General features: G+C 45.7%; 1 protein-coding gene across 2 annotated transcripts in view; it reads right to left on the minus strand.

Moving 5' to 3' along the window:
* KLHDC10 (kelch domain containing 10) overlaps positions 1 to 21,210 on the minus strand; it is a 291,780-nt gene that overhangs the window by 110,070 nt on the left and 160,500 nt on the right. For both annotated transcript variants that reach the window (XM_078677593.1, XM_078677592.1), the window contains 2 exons: positions 19,036 to 19,102; positions 2,496 to 2,543 (listed from right to left, as the gene is read on the minus strand). In XM_078677593.1, coding sequence (XP_078533719.1) covers positions 2,496 to 2,543; positions 19,036 to 19,102 — 115 coding nt within the window. The remainder of the gene's footprint in view (positions 1 to 2,495; positions 2,544 to 19,035; positions 19,103 to 21,210) is intronic.

Genomic DNA, 21,210 nt, shown 5'->3' on the forward strand with positions numbered 1-21,210 from the left:
GATTGATAGTGGCGAAGAGATGTTGCGCAGCGCTGAGGGGTGCCAGAAGTACCGACCAAGTCGCACTGGTGCTCAAATATGGATAAGGTGATGTTGACAGAAAGGGCGGTGTATTCCAATCGTGCCTGCCCGGGGAAGTGGAATAAGATCTGGTCTAAATGGAATGTGTATAGAGGTGAGATATGTGACCCCTTGCCGGAGACTGACCCGGATGAATCAGATGATGAAGGGGAGGAGTGACGGGTCACGACACGTTCTGGGAGAGCAAGAGGGATGAGAATTAGGAAAGAGAACCCTCACTAAGTGGCCTTGCCAGACTACAGGGCCAGACACTCACAAGGTTACAAGTTCAAGGCATACCTGACTGGTTATAGATTAGACCCTTATAGAGATAGAGGTGCTAATGCCATGTTCTAGCATAGGAACCTAGGGAAGTTAAGTACAGCTGATCAATATTCAAATAGAAATGACCACATTTGTGTTCCACACAGTTAATTTGTTTGTTTTCTTGGTTGTAAAAATGGGAAATCAAAGACCACTTATTTCGGGTAAACTGCGGTAAAGGCCTCACCCTGCCAGTGAGACACCGGTATTGTGTTTTGCACTGATGAATACTCCTTTGAAATCAAGGTGGTGTTATGTGGACGATTCAAATACACTATCACGGCCAGCCCATCGGGTTGTAGGCATTCCGCAGTGTAATGTACATGATGCAATAAAAGTTTTTACTTCCCAAAAAAAATTAAAAAAATTGTGAGTCTCCTGCTGGTATTCAGTCTATTTGTATGTGTGGCAGTTGACAGTTGTCTTTAATCTCACTAATAAACTGTTACGACAAGTACCACAATGCAGCGTTAAGCCATGCCTGGGTGAACTGCTTACACTTACTAATTAATGGAGGATTCAGAGCATTACATCTTGTTGGTGCCACGTCCCATGCTGTTCGTGGCATGAAGCCAATTGTCGCAGAGAATAATTGGAGCCGATTCATGTGAGTTTAAACTGGAACGCTTCATTCCTGCGCCCGAATCACACAGAGCGACGTCCAGAATTCGGTTCAACTTTCACTGTGGAACGTTCCAGAACCAAAATATAGGGACGGGCAGGAGAGAACAGGACCGCATCATCTAGTATGCTTAGTATAAATAATACAACACCAGCAGTGGCACGTGTGGACATATACACACGGTGAACTTGTTTAGCTAATAGAAAGTGTCAAAGGTAAAAGTACGAATTTTTGCAGCCTGCTGTTGGCTAAATATCTGAGCTGGCGGTACGGCAGATGACACTGGGCTGGTCTGGTTCGAAGCCCACACTCCAACCGCGCACCTTCCCATCTTGCGGAGTTGCTTATATTTGCACATCGCTCACAAATAAAGACCGCTTCTTTGTGTTTTCTGAAGGAGGTGTGTGTGTGTCTGTGTGTGTCTACACAGCGAGTAGAAGGGGTTGTGTTCATCCGAGAGATGGAACCCCCCTCCTTTCCTCTTGGCTCCTCCTCCCGCTCTCCCTTCCAGGGATGAACACAGGCTTCCCGGGCTAGAGGGGCTTGAAGGAGAGCGCTGGTGTCGGAAAGAAAGAAGGGGCTTGTAGAGCGTCCACAGCTCTTACAATCTTCCCGAGCCCTCGATATGCGGCTGCCACAGTCTGCACCTTCAGAAAGCACGCTGTGTACCCTTACTGCCCAGCACACCCCAGTGATGACTTCACAGGTAGGAAGGACCCGTCGGCTCTTTTGCACGTTCCGGGTTTAGGGGCCAGTCCAGGCGAGAAAAACACAAGCAGGTCAAGGGCGCATTTGAACACTTATTTATACAGCACTGAAATTACCTCGTATCCATGTGTCACGAGAGACTTCAAAACCCGGGGGGGGTTCTGTATGTATGTATGTGTGTGTGTGTGTGTGTGTGTGTGTGTGTGTGTGTGTGTGTGTGTGTGTGTGTGTGTGTGTGTGTGTATGCGGGGGTGGGGTGGGTTCTCTATGTGTGTGTGTGCGTGCGCGGCAGGGGGGGGTTCTCTATGTGTGTGTGTGTGTGCGTGTGTATGCGCAGCCGGGGGGTTCTCTATATGTGTGTGTGTGTGTGTGTGTGTGTGTGTGAGTGTGTGTATGCGCGGCGGCAGGGGGGGGGTCTGTATGTGTGTGTGTGCGTGCGTGCTTCCAAGGAGCCATGGGAGACCGGAAGCGCGCGTGACCGGATCCACAAAGGGGTAGTAAGCGCTATATAAATGTTGCAATACAATACAAACCCATCAAGAGTAACTTAGTGCGATGCAGTTAACAGACAATGTGGCAATCCTGAATGCAAGCTCTATCACTCACCTCTCTTGGTATCAAGTTAAACTACTGGGACAAAGCTCAAGGTTCCCTGTAGCTGGCAATGAAGACGAGACTAGATTAGGGACCCTTTCCAAATTAGCTGACTGGGTTGATGTCAAGAAAATCAGGAGTGTTACTAAAAGAAAAGTGTTTCTGCGAAATTCTTTACGATCCTTACCGCTTTTTATTTGCACACAACTGTGACATCTTCTGGCTGCAGGGAAACCTGTAAACGACAATCAGGAAATAAAGAAAAAACATAAAGGTGTGATTGTCTCAGAAGTTACAATGAATACAGTAAAAGAAAAGTAAAGTAATCTCTAGAGGAAAGGAAATAACCAGAAACTATGTGCATGCTGTATTAGTGTGCACATACATCAATCGTTCTACATGAAAGAACTTTGCCATAATACAGTTGTACCCTCTTACAGCTAGTCAACACAAAACGAAGGATGCTTCTCATGCGAGTATGCTCTACATTTGTGTACTTACTGGGCAAACAAAACGGGTTACTGCTGCAATTTATTTGTTCCAGACCACCACAGTTTACAGTTGTAATCTATCACAGTGATTAAAAAGCCAGTACCAAATACTGTACTAAAACAAAACAGTGAAAGTAAAAACTCATGTGCTGTCTCCCACAGATCGTGTACCTGAAATAGTCACATGTAAACTTCACTCTTCCAGGCCTCTACTTCTTACCATTAGGTGAAACACCAGGGATGGAAACAGCTGAGAACTGGGATAAGAGTATGCTGAGGAGAGGTCACAGTTTACTATATAACAACATCTTTCTCCCACTTGCAGTTTCTCCATTTCCAACAAGCAGAGGCACATTACAAATCAGGATGAAGAGGATGTCAACAGCAGCATGGGTCAGGGAAGCATCTTGAGTAGCAGGGTCAGAATAGTGCACCAGTGCTACAGCCTTGGTTGCTGCTTTACATTATGCCGATCTGTCAATGCAGCTAAAAAATGAATGAAGCTGCCTTTCTATACCTAGAAAAGTGTCCTCCGCTGATCAGTATTTGGAAATGTAGGACATTTTCCAGCAAAGAATGAAAGCACTGGAAGACTAGACCACATCAGCTGCCATACCTTATTAGGCATCTCTGCACAAGGGATCAACATACATTACAGGAAAATGCTTGGGTAAAGGAACAGACTATAGGTTCAAAAGGAACACAGACCATTCGACTCGGTGTTCAAAGATACTTCACCAGTTTTTTAATATCCCAGGCAAGACTTTGATCTCCAAATAAGAATTTGCCAGCCCCACAGCAACATTAAACTCCTTTGGCAAAAGACAAAATTGATGGCAACATAACCCCACAGATTCGCTTTAAAAAAAACATCTTTTGCTGTCCCTCTAACCCAACAATTCTCCAACCCAATCCCGCTTTTCAAAACCACCATATTAACACAGGCATATATGGAGAACTTCCTCAGCGAGTTATGAATTTATTGATGCGTCTCAGCAGCTTGTTGGACTTTAGTCTGTGCCATCTTTTTCAGTTTGTCACCATGAGTCCCAGATACCCAAAGCAATCTTGTTCCCACTGAATTTCTGCCTTCGGCAATCAGTATTTATTTCCACTGGGGCGCTGATGCTGGCTCTGAGAGACTGTTTTCTTTACTTGTTCATACATAGCTCTGTCTATTCCTAATTTTTCCAGTGCTTGCATCAGCAGTCCCTCCGGCTCTGCTGGACTCAAATACACCCTCTCTAGGGCCCAATCATTCACCGTCTGTCTTAACTTATGAGTCAATGGCTCCAGTGGCAGAAACATTAATAGGTAATGGGGGCGGTTGTTCCTTTTTCAAATTCCCACTTTAATAATCTAATAGTGTTCATACTCTCCCAAGCTACCATATTTGTATAAAGTTTTGAGTTCATTATTATGAACAGAGGGCCAAGACACATTATACCACGCCTTCTCAGGGTCCAATGAGGGTCATCTCAATTTATACTCTGATTTTTCTTGAGATATTAGCTCCAGTGTTGACCAACGATAGCCAAGTTTTCCCAGATGCTGGTCAGCAATGGATTACATACCCCATATGTGCCCCTACTTGGACCTTTACATCCGCTCTGACTCCTAATCTATATATGCATCCAGCAAATTTAATTTCCTCAGTGTATTCTTTTTGGGAGGTTGCGGTGTTGTAGCTACTGTGTTGTATGGTAGTTTAAATGGTGTGTTTCGTGTGTTGTTTTTGACATGTTGCTTGGTTTACATGAGTGAGGTGTTTAAAGTCTTTATATCCTTGTGGGGTGATGCCACAAGTGGGGTGGACAATTGTGCCTTGTGGAGTTGGCAGTGGATAGACTTGGTTGCTGCGGTTGATAGAACAGAGAGTAGGGAAGGGAAGGTAGTACAAGGGCTGTATATGCATTAGAAAGGATGACCCGTTCTGCCATGTTAGGCTTTTATTAGACCAGGCAAGGGGGAGGTGGGTGGTGAAGATTTCTAACAGTGCAAGCCACACTAGACCAAAATTGCTGGCCTTCATAAAAACAAATTCAACACCATGGTGACATCCCACAGCACATTGTATCTTGCCCTAGGAGGTGTCTTCAATCTCATACTCTTCATAACGCTACAAACCATGATATTTCCTCCCAATGACTTGTTGTCCACCAGTGCATGTCCTGCTGAAACTCCTGACCTAGAACAATTAATTGTCCTGTAACCTAAACCTTCCTCAAACTTTTCCACTAAAAAAATTTACCACCTCAACTACAGGTGCTTCCACAGGATCCAGACTCCTTTCCATGCACCAGCTAAACCATATTCTCCAAGTTACTCTATACCTACTCCTAGTTCTTGGTGCCCAAGAGTCTTCCAATAACTCTGCAGCCTTATCCAAAAGTCCTCTGAAACTGCTACATCTTTACTAGGCCAGGTTGCATTTGTATAGATGTAATAGATAACAGATGATGTTTTGAGCAGATGCATCCAGCGGATTAATGTCATTATTGGTACAATAAATGACGAAACGCTTCCATTTTGCTGCATAGCATGCTCTAGTTGTGGGCCTTCTTGCCTCCTTTATGATATCCATACAGTCAGGAGGCAGGTTGAGGTAGCCAAATTCTAAGAATTCAGGAGCCAAATCGCCAGGTTGAGCTGTTGCGGATCTGGATGCTGAATGTCGCCATGGTTCTGCGTCAAGAGTCTGGGCGTGAGGTGCAGTCTTTGATGCGGTACCACGGAGAGTTCTAGAAACGTGGTGTACCATGGTTGGCGTGCCCACGTTGGAGCAACCAGGATGCGAGACATCGAGTGTTGTCTCAGTTTGCGTGCCACTAGCGGTATTAGAGGTGCTGGTGGAAAAGCGTACGCAAATTTGCCGGACCAGTTCATCCATATCGCATTTCCCTGCGACTGTGGATGTGGGAACCTGGCGGCAAAGCTTTGGCATTTTGCGTTTTCCTTTGTGGCGAATAGGTCTATCTCTGGATGACCCCACTGCTGGAAGTACAGGTGGAGTACTGATGGATGTATCTCCCACTCGTGCATTTGGTGGCTGTGCCTGCTGAGCAGGTCCGCCATCTGATTGTCCTTGCCTGGGAGGTGTTCTGCCATGAGGAAGATGTTTCTTTGACTGGCCCACTTCCACATGCTCTGAGCCAGATGAGACAACTGTGGAGAGTGTGTACATCCCCGCTTTTGTATGTAGTACATGGCAGTCATGTTGTCCGTCCGGATCAACACTACTTTGTTGCACAAGTGTACTTTGAATGCCTTCATTGCCATGAAGATTGCCATCAGTTCCAGAAGGTTGATGTGCATCTCCATTTGCTGTACTGTCCATAGTCCCTGCACTGTGTAGTGGAGTACATGAGCTCCCCATCCCTGGAGAGATGCGTCCGTTGTCAGAATGGTCTGTGGTATAGGCTCCTGGAACGGTCGCCCTCTGCAAAGGTTTTGTGGGTTCCACCAATGCAGAGAGTGGTATGCGCGACCAGTCAACACTAGGTCTTTCAATTGTCCTTGAGCGTGATTCCACTGACGTGCCAAGCACTCCTGAAGAGGACGCATGTGTAGTCTCGCGTGCGGGACTATGGAGATGCAGGAGGCCATCATGCCTATCAACTGCATGAACACTCGTGCTGGAAGCGAGTGTTGTGGTCTGAATTTTTGGATCAGCAATTGAATGCTGTTGATCCTCACTGAATTCGGCTGTGCTGTGGCTGCCAGAGTGTCTATTGTCGCACCCAAGTACTGCCGTACGTGGGCGGGCTGAAGGTGGGACTTTGGATAATTCAGTGAAAATCCCAGGCTGTGAAGTAGGTGAATGGTGTGGGACATGTGGGTGGCACATTGCTGGGCCGACTTTGCTTGGACAAGCCAGTCGTCCAGATAACGGTAGACGTGAAAATTTTGTCTCCGCAGGTGTGCAGCCGCTGTCGCTAGGCATTTGGTAAACACCCTGGGTGCTGTTGTTACTCCGAAGGGGAGAACTTTGAACTGATAATGTTGATTTTGAATGGTAAATCTGAGGTATTTTCTGTGTGACGGGTGTACCGTTATATGGAAATATGCATCCTTTAGATCTAGTGTTGCGAGGAAATCTCCCTGACTGAGCAACGGTAGGACCTGCTGTAATGTGAGCATATGAAAGTGTTCCGAAAGGATGTACATGTTTAGGGGCCTGAGGTCCAATATGGGCCTGAGGGACCAGTCCGTTTTTGGGATCAAGAAGTACAGCGAGTACACCCCCGTACCTCTTTGTTCCACAGGCACGAGCTCTATGGCTCCTTTTAGCAGCATGCTGACAACCTCCGGCTGCAATAATTGTATATGCTCTGCAGACATAGGACGGTGTCTTGGGGGTATGTTGGGTGGAGTGGATGTTAATTCCAGACAATAACCATGCTGGATAAGCTGTCTTACCCACCTGTCTGTGGTGATGGATTTCCAGACCGGCAGGAACCGTTGTAGTCTCCCCCCGACCGGTGTTATGTGGTCGGGGGACAGCGACAAGACGTCACTGTTTGTTGGTGGCAGGGGATCGGGAGTTGTTGTTTTCACGACTTCTGCCCTTGGTGCTGTTTCCACGATAGCCACCCCTATTGTTTTTGCTGTAGGTGGTCTGCGTGCCCCCCTTACTGTATTGTGCCTGCTGGGACACCTGGCCTCTGGAAGCACCTCTATTGTTGGAGCGACGAAAAGAACCACCCCATAACTGCTGGGACTGAAGAGCTCCCATAGACTTTGCAGTCAGTGTCCTTTTTGATTTTTTCCAAGGTGGTGTCCACTTCTGGGCCAAATAAGTGATCAGGGTTAACTGGTTGATTGAGAATGGTGGTTTGTATTTCAGACTTGAAACCAGAGATTCTCAGCCAGGCGTGTCTATGTAACATAACGCTGGTATTAATTGCCCTGGCCGCAGTGTCTGCTGCGTCCAGTGCACACTTAATGGACGCATTGGAAATAAGTTTACCCTCCTGAATGAGCATTTCAGCTGCCTCTTTGTACTCATCTGGCAAGTGTTGTAACAGGGTTTCAAGTGTATCATAGTGAGCCCGGTCATATCTGGCTAGGAGCGCCTGTGTGTTGGAGATTCGCCAGACATTGGCCGCTTGAGCTGCCACCCTTTACCCTGAGGCTTCTAGCACTTTGGAGTCTTTGTCAGGGGGAGGAGCATCACCTGTGGCTTGTGAGTTCGCCCTTTTACGAGCATTGGAAACAACTATAGAGTCCAATGGTAACTGTCTCTTGATATATGTAGGGTCCCAGGTGCAGGTTTGTATTTCTTCTCAATCCTGGGGTTTATCACTCTGGCCCTAGTAGTGTCCTTAAAGATGTCTCCAGCGTGTCTTCGGACACCTTTTAGCATGGGTAGAATTTTGACAGTTCTCTCAGAAGTTGAGAAGGTATTAAATAAGAAATCCTCCTCAACAGGGTCAGCATGGAGTTGGACATCGTGATTTTTTGCTGCCCTCTCAATAAGTGCGTTGAACGCAGCTGTGTCCTCTGTTGGTGATGTTTTAACAGTATAGACATTGCTGTCAGTGGCAGGACGCGGTTCCCCTGGGTCAACAGCGTCTGTCCAGGGTTCATTGTGGTCTTCTGGATCAGAGTCTATAGGATAATTGTATTCCTCATTGTAAGCCTCTTCTACATCCGCATCTGAATGTGTGGGTGAAGAAAATTCAGGATTTTGTCCACATGGTTGCAGAGGTTCAGACAGAAGAGGTGACGTTGCTGAATCCCTCTTCTTCTTTAATGGAATCTTATAGGACTCCATTGGCTGTTCTGGGACGAATTTCCGCTTGTGAATGGAAAGTCTACCAGTTTCAACGTTGATGAATTGCCTCGGTTGGTCTTCCTGAAGAGGCTGTTGATGCTTTGTGGCCTCTTCAGTTGTTGTAGGCTTTTTCCCCATGGACACCTTCTTGCCCGGGTCGACGCCCGTAAGTGGGGCGAACGCCTTAGTTGTTACCGGTGGCGGCAGTACAAACTTTATCGGCGCCGACGCCTTTGGAGTCGTGACGACTGATTTTGGGGGTGGAGCGGCCTTTGGTCCGACAACCAGGGCTTTATCCTTTATGCGCTGCAGCGAGTCCGACACTTGTTTCGAAAAAGTGGCGGATGGTTGTGTCGACTCGATGGGATCTTTAGAGCCACGGTGTGTTTTGCGCTCGGTGTCCTTGCCGACTTTGGCTTTGTCGAGTCGACGCGTAGGATCAATAGCGTCCTGCGCTTTGGCTCCTTTAGTTGTGTCAATGGTCTTTGGCGCCGACGTCTTTGGGCCGATGTCCGTGACCTTTATCTTCGGTGCCCCGGATTTCGGCTCGACACCCTTGAGCGACTTATCCGGCCCGATAGCACCCTTTGGTGGCGTCGAAGCCGACGGTCCAGAAGCCTTCGATCCGATCAAAGTTACTTGCACTTTCGGTTTGGTTTCTGGTGCTTTCGGTTTTGTGGTCACCGATGTTGTTGGTTTCGAGTTTGATCGATCAACAGACGGCTCTTTAGAAATGTTCGCAGCCGGGCCCTGAAGCGAGGCTGTAGAACTACTCGTTTGATCTTGGGTAAGGCCTTGTGGCGATCCCTCGACCTGAGCCTTATCGAGTGTCTTATCGTAGGACCCCGAACCAGCGGGCGGGCCTAGCTCTTCGCTCGAGCTATCGTCTACGGCCCCAAAGGGCTCATCGTCGTCTCCTACCTCGTCGACGACCTCGATATCCTTGACCAATTCCTCATCTTCTGCGTCATAACTGGAGTCAACCTCCGACGCAGGATCCGACTGGGTCTCCTGAACTTCTTGCTCGACTCCGTCATCGTCTTCAGTGTCGAAGATGTTCATCGGTTCAGGCGTTGTGTGCTGGGCCTCCTCCCGCGCCGCGCGTCGAAGGCGAAGTGTCTTCTTGGATCGGAACCGAGAACAAGCCATACAGCTGGCTTCATCGTGATCCGGAGACAGGCACTTGTTGCACACCGGGTGGACGTCGATATGAGGGTACTTGGAGTTGCAGACTGGACATCTCTTAAATGGGCTCCGTTCCATTTCGATCGTCGACAAGGCCTACGGCGTCGACCAGGCCTTTGGAGCTGAATAGCCACGCTGCTTTTTCTTGACGTTCGGCTCGAAAATCGAGCTGGAAGGAGTACTTGGCACCGATTGCAAGACAATACCGACGATACCTATAGGCCTTTTGGCCAAAAGAAAGTTTTCTATTGATTCCGAACTTGAGTTAGCAAATATACATCCGAACCCAATGGCGGAAAAAAACAATCTGAGGATGGAGAGGATGCCCATGCGCACTGTAGTCCAGGGGAGGAGCCACCTATCTCGTGATACTTCGAAGACTCTTCCAGGACACCAATGTTCAATCATCCGGACCCAACACTAGGCGGCGATCTATGCACAGATATGAATTCGCAGCCCACATGCCTCGAACAAATATATTGTTAAAAAAAAGTAATTGTTTGGTATCTGCAGGGGAAGGCGTGTTGAGTTGCCTCTACCTCTTCTCTTTCCATTGTTTCCTCTAAATCCACCTCTGAAATAACCTCTTGATGAGGCCGATCAACTGTTTTGACTTTGTAAGAGGAAGAGGGATTTTCGAAAGACAGTTTTGGAGCCTGCACTATAATAAGAGCGACAAAAGGAACCTCTACCTGAAGATGTTTGCAAGGTACCCATAGACTTAGCGACTTCAGTATCTTTTTTCATTTTTTCCAGTGTGGTGTCAACTGCTGGACCAAAGAGGTGTTCCTTGTCAAATGGTTGATTAAGAACAGAGGCTTGCACCTCAGGCTTAGCACCTGAAACTCTCATCCACACAGAATTACTCTGGTGTTTACTGCTCTAGCTGCTATGTCTGCTACGTCTAAGGCACATCTAATTGAAGTATTAGTAATGAGCTTGCCTTCTTGAATAAGATCATTAGCCTTGGATTTGTGCTCATCAGGTAAAAATTGCATAAGTTTCTCTAGCTCATCATAGTGAGCTTTATCGTAAGGAGCTAATAAGGCTTGAGTATTAGTAATGCGCCATGGATTGGCTGCCTGCGATGCCACTCTTGCCTGAGGCATCAATTAACTTGGACTCCTTATCAAGGCGAGGGGCTTCACCTGTGCTCTGTGAGTTGGCTCTCTTGAGTGCACTGGAAACTACAAGACAGTCTAAAGGCAACTGACCTTTGCTGTAAACAGGGTGCAGGTTTATACGTTTTGTTCACTCTAGGTGCGATTATTCTTGCCCTTACAAGATCTTTAAAAATGCATTTTGCATGCCTTAAGCATTCCCTTTAGCATGGGTAGTGTGCGAGTGGTTCTTTGAGTGGTACTAAGGGTTTCAAATGAAAAAATCCTCTTCTAAGTTCTCTTTATATAACTCCACCTTGAGATAATTAGCAACTCTATTAAGGGGAAGGGAATCGAGGTTTTCAAAAATCACCTCAACCAACAACATGCCTGATTTTGTTAGCTCACTTCATGAAATAGCCCTAACCAAGAGGAATATTTCAGACCATGTAAAGGTACATCCATGGGGGCTGTTTTTGCCCCCAATTTTGCCATTCTTTTTGTGGATAACATTGAGACTACCATAATTCTCAATATGATTAACCCATACCCCCCAAAAAGTTGAGCATGGCGCAGATATATTGATGATGTCTTCATGATCTGGCTGGGTGACGGCAATAAATTGCATGATTTTTGCTCATGGCTTCATAATAGCCAACCTGACCGGAGATTCACATACAGTCACAACACAGATTATCTAGATGGCATCGTCAAAAGCCTCAACTGAGAACTATATACTACACTGTTCAGGAAACCCACGGAGCGCAACACACTTCTCCAGTACAACAGCTCACATCCCAGAGCACTCTGAGATGGTCTACATACGCACAATTTCTCAGAATCCGGAGGAATTTCAAATTAAAAGACGATTTCTTCAGTGAAGCAGAGATACTTTGTAAAAAACTGACTGACGGAGGCTATCCTAGACGCTTAGTCAGACACTCAATAAAACGGGCATGGTACTCGCATCGGGAATACCTACTCCAACCCAAAGAAAAAGCTTCCCTTTCTAAAATTACATGTGTCACCACATACTGCCCTGTGAGCAATAGACGTACGACAATGATTAAGAAACACTGGTCAATTCTAACACAATTGGACTTGACAACAGTAACCCCTCTGTTCTCTTTCAAAAGTGGATGGAATACTGAAGATCACTTGGTCAGGGCGCACAAACCCATACGCAAGGACAACTCTCTCCATTCCTACCTTAACTTACTGCCCCTGCAAGGTCACTACAAGTGTAACAACTGCATAGCATGTGACTTGACTACGAAAACCAAAGTGTTTGAACATGGTGCTCCCAGGTCCTGGTGAAGGAGCCTGCAGCACCGCCCAGTTTTCCACCCCACACCCTGGCCAGCAACCCCTGCATCTCCCTGTGGCAAACTGAGAGCAGGGTCGTCGGTGCTACCAAACACACAACCACAAGGCTCCACCTAACTCCACAGAAGACTTATAGCCTCGCATCATGCCCAAGCTCGCATTGTCGTGGCGTTGATCCCTGGGCTAACCAAGGTGATCGACCCACCTGCAGCCGCCGTGACTTGTTGTGGCGCTGGCTTGTCGGTACGATCCGCCCTAGCGGCTTTGCCCGTGATTACTGCACTGGGAGTCAAGTGCCTGGGCTTCAGATGTGCTGCTGGATGAGCCCGCATCTGATTGAGATCGCTGAGCGGCTCCAGTCTGGTGAGGCTGGCTCATCGAAATTGAAACTCGGGATGAAGAGCCCCCGCATAACCCCACAGAACAAAATTCTGGTGAGCACCCAAGCAACGAGTACAAAAGGGTCTACGCACAGGAACCTGAGATTTGGTGAAATATCTCAACAGACACGTATTCCCAGTAACGGGAGACGCAAGGCTCACTACCGCCTGTCTGACCCCAAGATGGCGACATTTGACCACTAATCTATTTCCCTCCTACAGAAAAACCCCCTAGACTATTTCCACCTTTGCCAGACTTCTACTGATCTCCGAACCGGACAACAACTTAGCCTAGTCACGCTGGCCTCAGAAACAGGAGGCGCAGCACTCCCCATCACACCACCATTACAGGGGGCCAGTCCCGAAGATGGCGGCTGCTTGCCCCTAACCACTAATCATCGGAAATCTCACCGGACCCTCCAACATTCCTACCCTCTCCCTGGAAAATAGGGAATAACAATCTCAGAATCGCAAGCACATCATCACTTACCACGTCTGTGCCACTTTATCTTCATTCTGAACGTCCTGCAGAACCTATGCCTGCTCCCTCTGACATACATGTCCTCTACAGAGAACCCTGCGGTCAACGAGTTGGCCTTCATTGGGTTCATGTTCTTCTCCCTCAGCCTCATGATTCTGAACTATTTCGCCTGGATGATGACTAGGTTAAACACTATTAGTTCTGAGCATCATCCTTTGCACCCAAGAACTTAATATGAAAACGTCTGGATTGCTGATGTGCAGCGTACTGTAAACTTCTGTGAATTGTGACAAATAATTTGAATTACAAACTGTGTGGTTCAAGTCCTGGATGGAAAAGCTTCTGGACAGGCCTGTGGTAGGCCTTTACTTTAGAGATGGGGCAAACTCATGGCCATAGAGAGAAAACAGTCTGTCCCCCAAACTGATGCGTCTGTTCCCATTTAATACTCTTTCTTGGTCTACTTCCTTTGCTCCCATCCCCTCTCACCTGAATCTCTCCCCTTGCCTGCTACAACGCCTAGCCCCCTGTCCTTTTGTGCCCTTTGACTAAGCACTACTTCTCCCCATGTTGGTGAAAGATCCAATATTTATACTCTGGAGTCTCAGCGAACCCGCTGAGAGAGTCCACAGCGCCAAGGGAGCCACTCACAGTTGAGGTATGGTATGGCACCCCTTACCAAAGCACTCCCTCTCCCCTTTTTGGGGGAAGGATCCAGTATGTAGGCCTTGGAGTCTCAGAGACCCATCTGAGAGCGTCCACTGCGTATAGGGAGTTTCTCGCAACAGAGATGATGAAATGATACCACTTTCCCAGGGATCACAGCTTACTGGACTTTGGACGCAGCTTTAACTCTTCTACCGGTTTGCGTCCCCATCACCCTCCCCCTCCTCTTTCCATGCTGTGTCGCTCACCCTCCCGGCCCTTTCCCTCCTCCATTCTCTGTCTAATTCCCCTGCACCTACCCCCCCCCACATCCCCCCAGAGTTTCTCCCCTTGCCTGCTTTTTCCCTTACGTATATGTCCTTTTTTGTTTGTCTCGACCTTACATGTAACTATGTTGCCAGTATCTAATAACTGTGTAACTTTTGTAACAATGTAACCTGCAACTATGGTCTGATACTCATGTAAAGCGCTCAGATACCTCCGCGTCTAGCCAGCGATATATAAAATATTTAAAATAAAAAATGTTAAAAATGGTGGGATAAAACACACTTTAAAGTCTTTTTCCAACTGTAATTCACAAAATGTGATTTATTTAATTAAATGTCCTTGCAAACAGCTCTACAAAGGACACACTACTCAGAAGATTAAAAATAGGATCTCGCAGCACAGGAGTAGGATCTGTTGCAAGATTATCACAGCACCGCTGGTTGAACATTTTCTGGAAAAAGTAAATTCTGAACCGGATTTTACATGGCAAATGATTGAAAGCCTACAACCCAATAGCACAGGTGGGAGTCAACAACAGACCCTAAACAGACTGGAGTGCAAACGGATTTTTAACTGCCGCACTATTGAACATGGACTAAACTCAATGGACGAATGGAATGCCTTCATGTAACTTCCCGACTGCACCCAGCAGTTTGTTTGCCACTAAGTAACTGGCTCGCATTGTGCTACCCACTAGCTTCATTGTATTTGTGACATAATCTTTGCTTTTACATATTGCCTCAATGCACAAGTAATTAACCTTCTTTGTTCCCACCAATTTTTGTAATTTATTTTTGTTTCAACTAAAATGTTTCTTAAACACCCTCTCCTTTTCTATTCCATCTAAATTCTTTGCCTTAACTTGCGCCTGGTCTACAGCTATACACCTTGCCCAGCATTTTCTCCCTTATATAGGCGAGGTTTAGGAAGGGTTAACAGCCCACTAATATATGCTTGATTCACCGTAGCACATTAGACACCCCCCTAGCCTAATTGGTTGACTGCACACTGACACCGGCGTCACGGTATAATTAACCTCACACACTGACGCTACCCTTCACATGCAGAGCGGAGAGAGAGACTAGCTCTTTCGTCTTCGGATTGACTAATGCGGTCCTGCAAAGTAAGTAATACTTCCTCCCCCCCCCCCCCCCCGCAAGCGTGCAACGCTGCCCCCGGTTCACAATGCCAAATATCCCTTATTTACCATAGGTAATATGTTAAAAAAGGAAATTACCAACACAAAACACCACTGTGCGGTACAGTTTTGATTTTCCAACGCTAAGTGGACTGAGTTTCGCTGGGGTAAGCGGCCCCTCTACATGCCGACCCAATTAATTGGTTGAAATATGCACGGCACTACTTAATTGTAAGTAACTTGTCAGTCCAACATTTTTTTCCCCAGCCAGAGGCTGATTTAGTTTCTAATACATGGTTATCTCCTTTAGTGAGCGGTATTCACTGGCGGCGCCAGTCCAGTCAGGAGCAATCTACGCTGCTCTCATGCCTTCATTGCAGCCATCAGATCTAGTTCTGCCACATTGATCCAGGCATTGCCCGGTTTAAAGTAAGTTCCTCGTTCTCCACTGCCTTAAATTTTCAGACTTCTTCCGGTCAATAATTTCTTTCACTCGTGCACCTGTTATCTCCTCTTTTTTTCCCCACTAACTCCTCAATTGTCCTGTTAATCTGTTAAATTCTTGTGGATGTCTCGTTGGATTCCTATAATGCATCTAGTATGTCGATAACAAGGGTTTGACCAAGTATGGCAGTTATTAGTCAAGGTTTTGCCAATGAAAAAAGTTTCTCTTTTCTGTTTTTTTTTTACATTCTCTCACAGATAATTAAGTCTCACTAAGTTAACATGATTTACACTAGGAATGCCAAAAAGAAAACCAATATATATATAAATGATTATCTAGGGACCCTACATTAACACATGCAAAATCTCTTATAGATTGAGCCTGCTCACATTTTGCTATGTTCTAAAGATGATCTCAAACAGCGGAGATCGAAACGCCGTTGACCATCTACAACAAGCACTCCATATATTCTGTACTAATTAGTCATTAGGCATTCTCATAATTGTTGGCAATGCAATGTATATATTTTAAAATCAACCCCACTTATCACATCACGCTTGTTGTCACTTATGGGAGCACTTTAACTACATATTTCTTTCATACTTTCATAAATTAAATAACAACCGATATTTATGATTGACATGTGCCTGGTCACAATATATTGCTTTGCTCCCGGAGATATCAGTTATCGCTTTGAATTAAAACCTATTGTTCCTAAATCGGACACTGGCCTTGTGGCCCTCTTCTTGGACCATTTCTGGCCACATAAGAACCACGGTTTTCCTGAAACAGCTCTATTAAGAAGCTCAATATATCCTACATTGTCGTCCGGTGGTGAAGGTTTAGACGGATATAAATCCGGGTCATTATCAGTATTATCATCAATTTCATAGTGTTCCCACGGGTCAGGTTCCGTTATCCCACCCTGGTTATCCTCCCCATCCCCTTCATCCTGTGTGTCAGGTGATGGTTGTGAGTTTGCAGGTGAAAAAAGAAAATATGGGTCAATGGGTGGAGGAGATAGAGTGTAGGGTGGGGAAGGGTTAGTGCCCACATTTTTCCTCTTCAAAAGGTATGTGGTGGTCTTCCAGAAGGCCCTTTTTCCTTTTTTTCAGGTAAATTGGCAATGTTTATGTCCAGTATCTGGCTTTATTTCCAGCTCTTTTTGTTTCGAATCCGAAGATGGAACGTCAGTTCGGGACATGTCAAAAGGGATGGAATTGGTGAGGTGTACATCTAGTGCTTGGTGTCAACTAGCAAGGAGGGGTGGCTTGTTGAGACTGCTTATCTCAGATGCAGATAATTATTCACTGCCTCCTACTTTGGAGACTAGAGGAAAGTTCCAGCCAATTGAGTCAGGGGTGTATAGCATACTTTTTTTTTTCCATGGAACTTCAAGGCACTGGAACAACGCAAAGAGAAATTGGGGCGAAGGCCATCAGCAACTTTCCTATATTACAGCCTTCACGGCACATTGAGATCACCACTTCCACTATTCCCAAAATAACTGCCTTACTTCCAGACACCCATCTCTTCTGGCCTGGAAGAAGGAACAACCTTTTCACTTTTATAAGCTACACTAAAGGTTGCCATCTGCTAGATCAGAAGCCCAATCCACACCATTGCCAACAGGATCATAAATCTGATCTTTTTTAAGAACTCAAAAGATAGGCATGTATCCTTCCATGTCACTGGCAATAAATATCGGAGCACCACAAACAGTAATCAAAGGGATTTGCTCGGGTTTGAGAGACGAAACTTACATAATGATTAACAGGACTGGGTTTGTGACAGACACATGCCTATTCTTGCCATGACGATGCTTACATGGTCCGAGGAAGAAAATAAATAAAAAAACACAGACCCTTGGCAATGTTACGATGGCATTACTCTGGCAAAACATGCAATTTGAATGGTCAAGATATTCTGCTTCTTACTTCTGGAGTCGTGGTATTTCTTTCACTGATTTACACCGTACTGGTGCCATCTTTCCTATGTCATGTTGAATCTCTTAAATACAATGAAAACAAAAAAAGGAACAAGAACTTTCAGATTTATACCTCCATATAATCCTTGGTACATTGGAAATGAAGGTGTTTGAATCCATCATTAGTACGATTTTGATTGTGATTATCCTTTATGTTGCTATTAAGTTAGTGCTGTGCATCATCCAGCGCTCATGCAAAAATAAAGACTCCCTATACCTCTACACTTATTAACTCCAAGGATGATGAGGGAAGGAATCATGATGAGATTAATATGGAGATGGGGAGAGATTATATTCTATTAAGGTCTTGTAAACTTATGTATTCACTGAACACCAACTATAAATGTTGTTTCCTTGTGTTACAAAGATTCACATAGTATTACGTTAGTCAACTATGTAGGGCCATAGTGGGCCCGGGAACAATGACGCCTCATGTTGTACACTGACATTTTTCCATACATGTAATTTCGTTTTCAAACCTGGCAAGGGAAGTGGGATATCTGGGAAGAATAGAGTTGATATTTGCAGATTACAACGATCTATTCCTTTCCAGAACATCCTTTGCTTCCTTGGATGAAAGATCAGTTTCTGTAGAAACGAACTGTTGCCACATAATCCCACTATAGGGACTTGTATTAGGAGAAAAAGTATGTAGACAGAGTGAAATTTACATGGTTTCACAGCACTGCTCCACCGGACCATTTTCTAGCCAGAACCGTGGTTAGTTGTAATGTCAGCTATCTATTGATATTTCACTTGGCCGCCTGCTAATTTGCATGAAAGCTGTGTGGGCTTCCCAATGTTTTTTATTTTTAAGAGTTGCCAAGTAGTTCCACATGCAAAACTCCCTCTGGACATGGTAAGAGCTATACAATGTATGGCCTGAAGGCTAGGCCCATAAAGAGGGGGCTGGTTCTAGCAGGTTGGGGTGGGTGGCACAATAATGAGAGAGGTTAAGCCCTTGTGAGTCTTGGGTCGCCTTATTCCCACGGCACCTCACATCCTGTTTATGTTCTGCCTTTTACATAAAGATGCACTAGAGACTTTGGGTTGGGTCACCATTGCCAGATAGGAGATGGCCTGGTGAACTGGATGTCTATTTTTATTGCCAGCAATAGCATTTCAATAGCACCCAAGGTAAGTTCTGGAGACATACAACATATGTTTGCTCACACAGACCCTGGGTGAGTCCCTACTATTTGATCTAGTAAAGGCCCTGTAGGTGTTAACTTCGGCAAATGGCACAAGTCCTAGTCAGCAGGTGTATGGGGAAACCTCCCCAAAAATCTGGACCAATACAGTGTGCACAGATTGATTTAAAAACGTCAACACCACCAAAAGTGGGGGGAAGGTTTGAACATTACCTTAAAACATAAAATTACTTGTTGAACAAGATGCAGAACTCTCAGCAAGACTACTTTTATCTCAATTACAGGATGTCAGATTGGTCAGTTACTGTACAATCCATGCAAAGCAATTGTTTACCTATCTTATTGTGAGGTTTTGTAGCAATATCCTCCCAGGCATTTGTTTCAAGGTTATAGGCATGGATCTGTAGATAAAGAGACAAAACTTTAGAATGACATAAAGGCGGTGGTGAAGCTCAGCATCATAAAACACTAAATTAAATGTTAATCCCGCTAAATATGCACTACTTTAGTTTGCAATGATAGCATTATATATTTTTCTCAGATTATTATTGTTGATTTAAATTAGCACTCTGAGAAAGCTACAGATCTGCAAGGATGTCTTAGCATTAACATCATACATAGAGAGGCTACTTTAGTATACCAGAATTATTATTTAAGAGAGGGGAAAGATCTTCGTCTAATCATGGAAATAAATCTAAGTGGCTAGGTACCAAAACCTCAGACGTTTCCAGGCTGTGCTATATAAATCCACCTTACCCAGTCTTGGATTATTTTACGGAGATGTACATGATCAAGTGCAACTAACTGTACTGGAGTTAGAAAGACCAAGTATGTAGTTTAAACAGCACTTGTACTTAACATGCATTTGATCTTCTAGAGTGCTATACTTCTTTAAAGAAAATATTTACTAGTCAACAGAAGGAAACCATCTTTGATAGTCTGGGAGGCATTGTGTTGTGATGGACTGAAATAGTCTGTGCCTGAAGCTTGACAGATTCTCACAGTTAATCGTCTTTCAATACTATTTTCTTCTGTGCTGGGGGAATGGATGAAACAGCTACCACCACACTGCTCAAGTGTTGTTGCATGCACCAGTGAACCTCTGCCAAAATTGGGTTTCCGACAGCTGTCCCTCCTCTCATTGTTGCTCAACCCCTTGCTATTATCACAGCTGCAATTAACTACATGCGCGCTGCGGGTTTTCCCGCTGTGCGCTGACATTTGCGAAAACCCGCGTATCATGACGAGCTGAGCTCGTCATGAGCGTCGAAGGGGTTAAGGAGAAGACTAAACAGCTTGTTGGCGATGACGGCCCCTCATCAGCAGAGTCATCTCATTTGGGATTCCCATGCAACACTTGGCCCGAGCGCAGGTCTCTTCACCGATGACCTCCTGAAGTAGCTATAGGGTGGGGAGGATGGGGAGGTTAGGAATCCTTTCCACAGCAATTGTAGAAAGTGTTTCTTTCTTCGAGGATTACCAACTAGATTAGAGCTAAACAAGGGTGCAGTGACAGGAGTGGTCAGGGGGATATATCCACCTACTTACCACAGCCACCTCTGCTCGCTCTCCTTCCTCTGCTCGCTCTCCTTCCCCTGCTCTTGGTAGCTCCCCTGGTGCTGCCACTCACTCCCTCCTCGGGCTGCAGCTGCATCCTCCTCTCTACTGCTGGTTGGGATCTTTTCTGCCCTGCAGTATGTGCGGTGCTGCAGATCCCCTCCTATTGTCCTTTCTGCCTCTCCCTTCACTGTGTTTAAGGTTTCCTTACTATCAACCTTTCTCTCACCCCTGAACTCACTGCTCTTCCCCCATCGTCGTCCTTTGCACCTCTCAGTATTGGTCCTGCTAGTAGTTTTCCTTTCGCTGTTTTGTCATCTGCGCTGCCTGCACTCCTCACTATACTTCTATTGCAGTCTCCGTCTTCCGTGCTGTGCCTTCATTAACTCGCCTTTTCAGTCCCCGCTGCTTCCACTCCAGCCGTTTCTCCAGTCCTTTCTCTTACATTATCCTCTTTTCTGACTACACCATATCTTTTTGACTCCCGGTCTATTTTGTTTGCCGTAACTGCCCTTACCAAATTTCTTTCTCCCAGTGGCACTGCACAAACTATGGGAATTGTTTCAGAAAACTCATCACAGCTGAGCGGGTCACACAATCACATACCACTAGTTGGTAATGCTCTCCTTCAAGCCAAGACAGAGTGTATTGTGTGATTTTTACACGCTAGGGCTTCCCGTGCCGAGAAACAGCGGTTGAAAAAGCCTACGTAGAAAACATTTCCGGGCTTAGAGTTGGACAGTAATTTAGAAACCACCCAAAATCATACTTGATGGTAGCACTTAGCCATGCCGTCTTGTAGTGTGATGGAGGTAACTCATCCAGTTACCATGCTGGTGGCAGATTTAACACTGGCAGCCAGTGATTTTATATTGAGAATGTTCTCTAAACCAGCCACTAGCCATTGGAAATCGTTGAACATGAAAGCAGAGCCTGGCTTCTTGTAGGCCAG

Source organism: Lissotriton helveticus, chromosome 1_1, assembly GCF_964261635.1.
Source record: "Lissotriton helveticus chromosome 1_1, aLisHel1.1, whole genome shotgun sequence".
Lineage (NCBI taxonomy): Eukaryota > Metazoa > Chordata > Amphibia > Caudata > Salamandridae > Lissotriton > Lissotriton helveticus.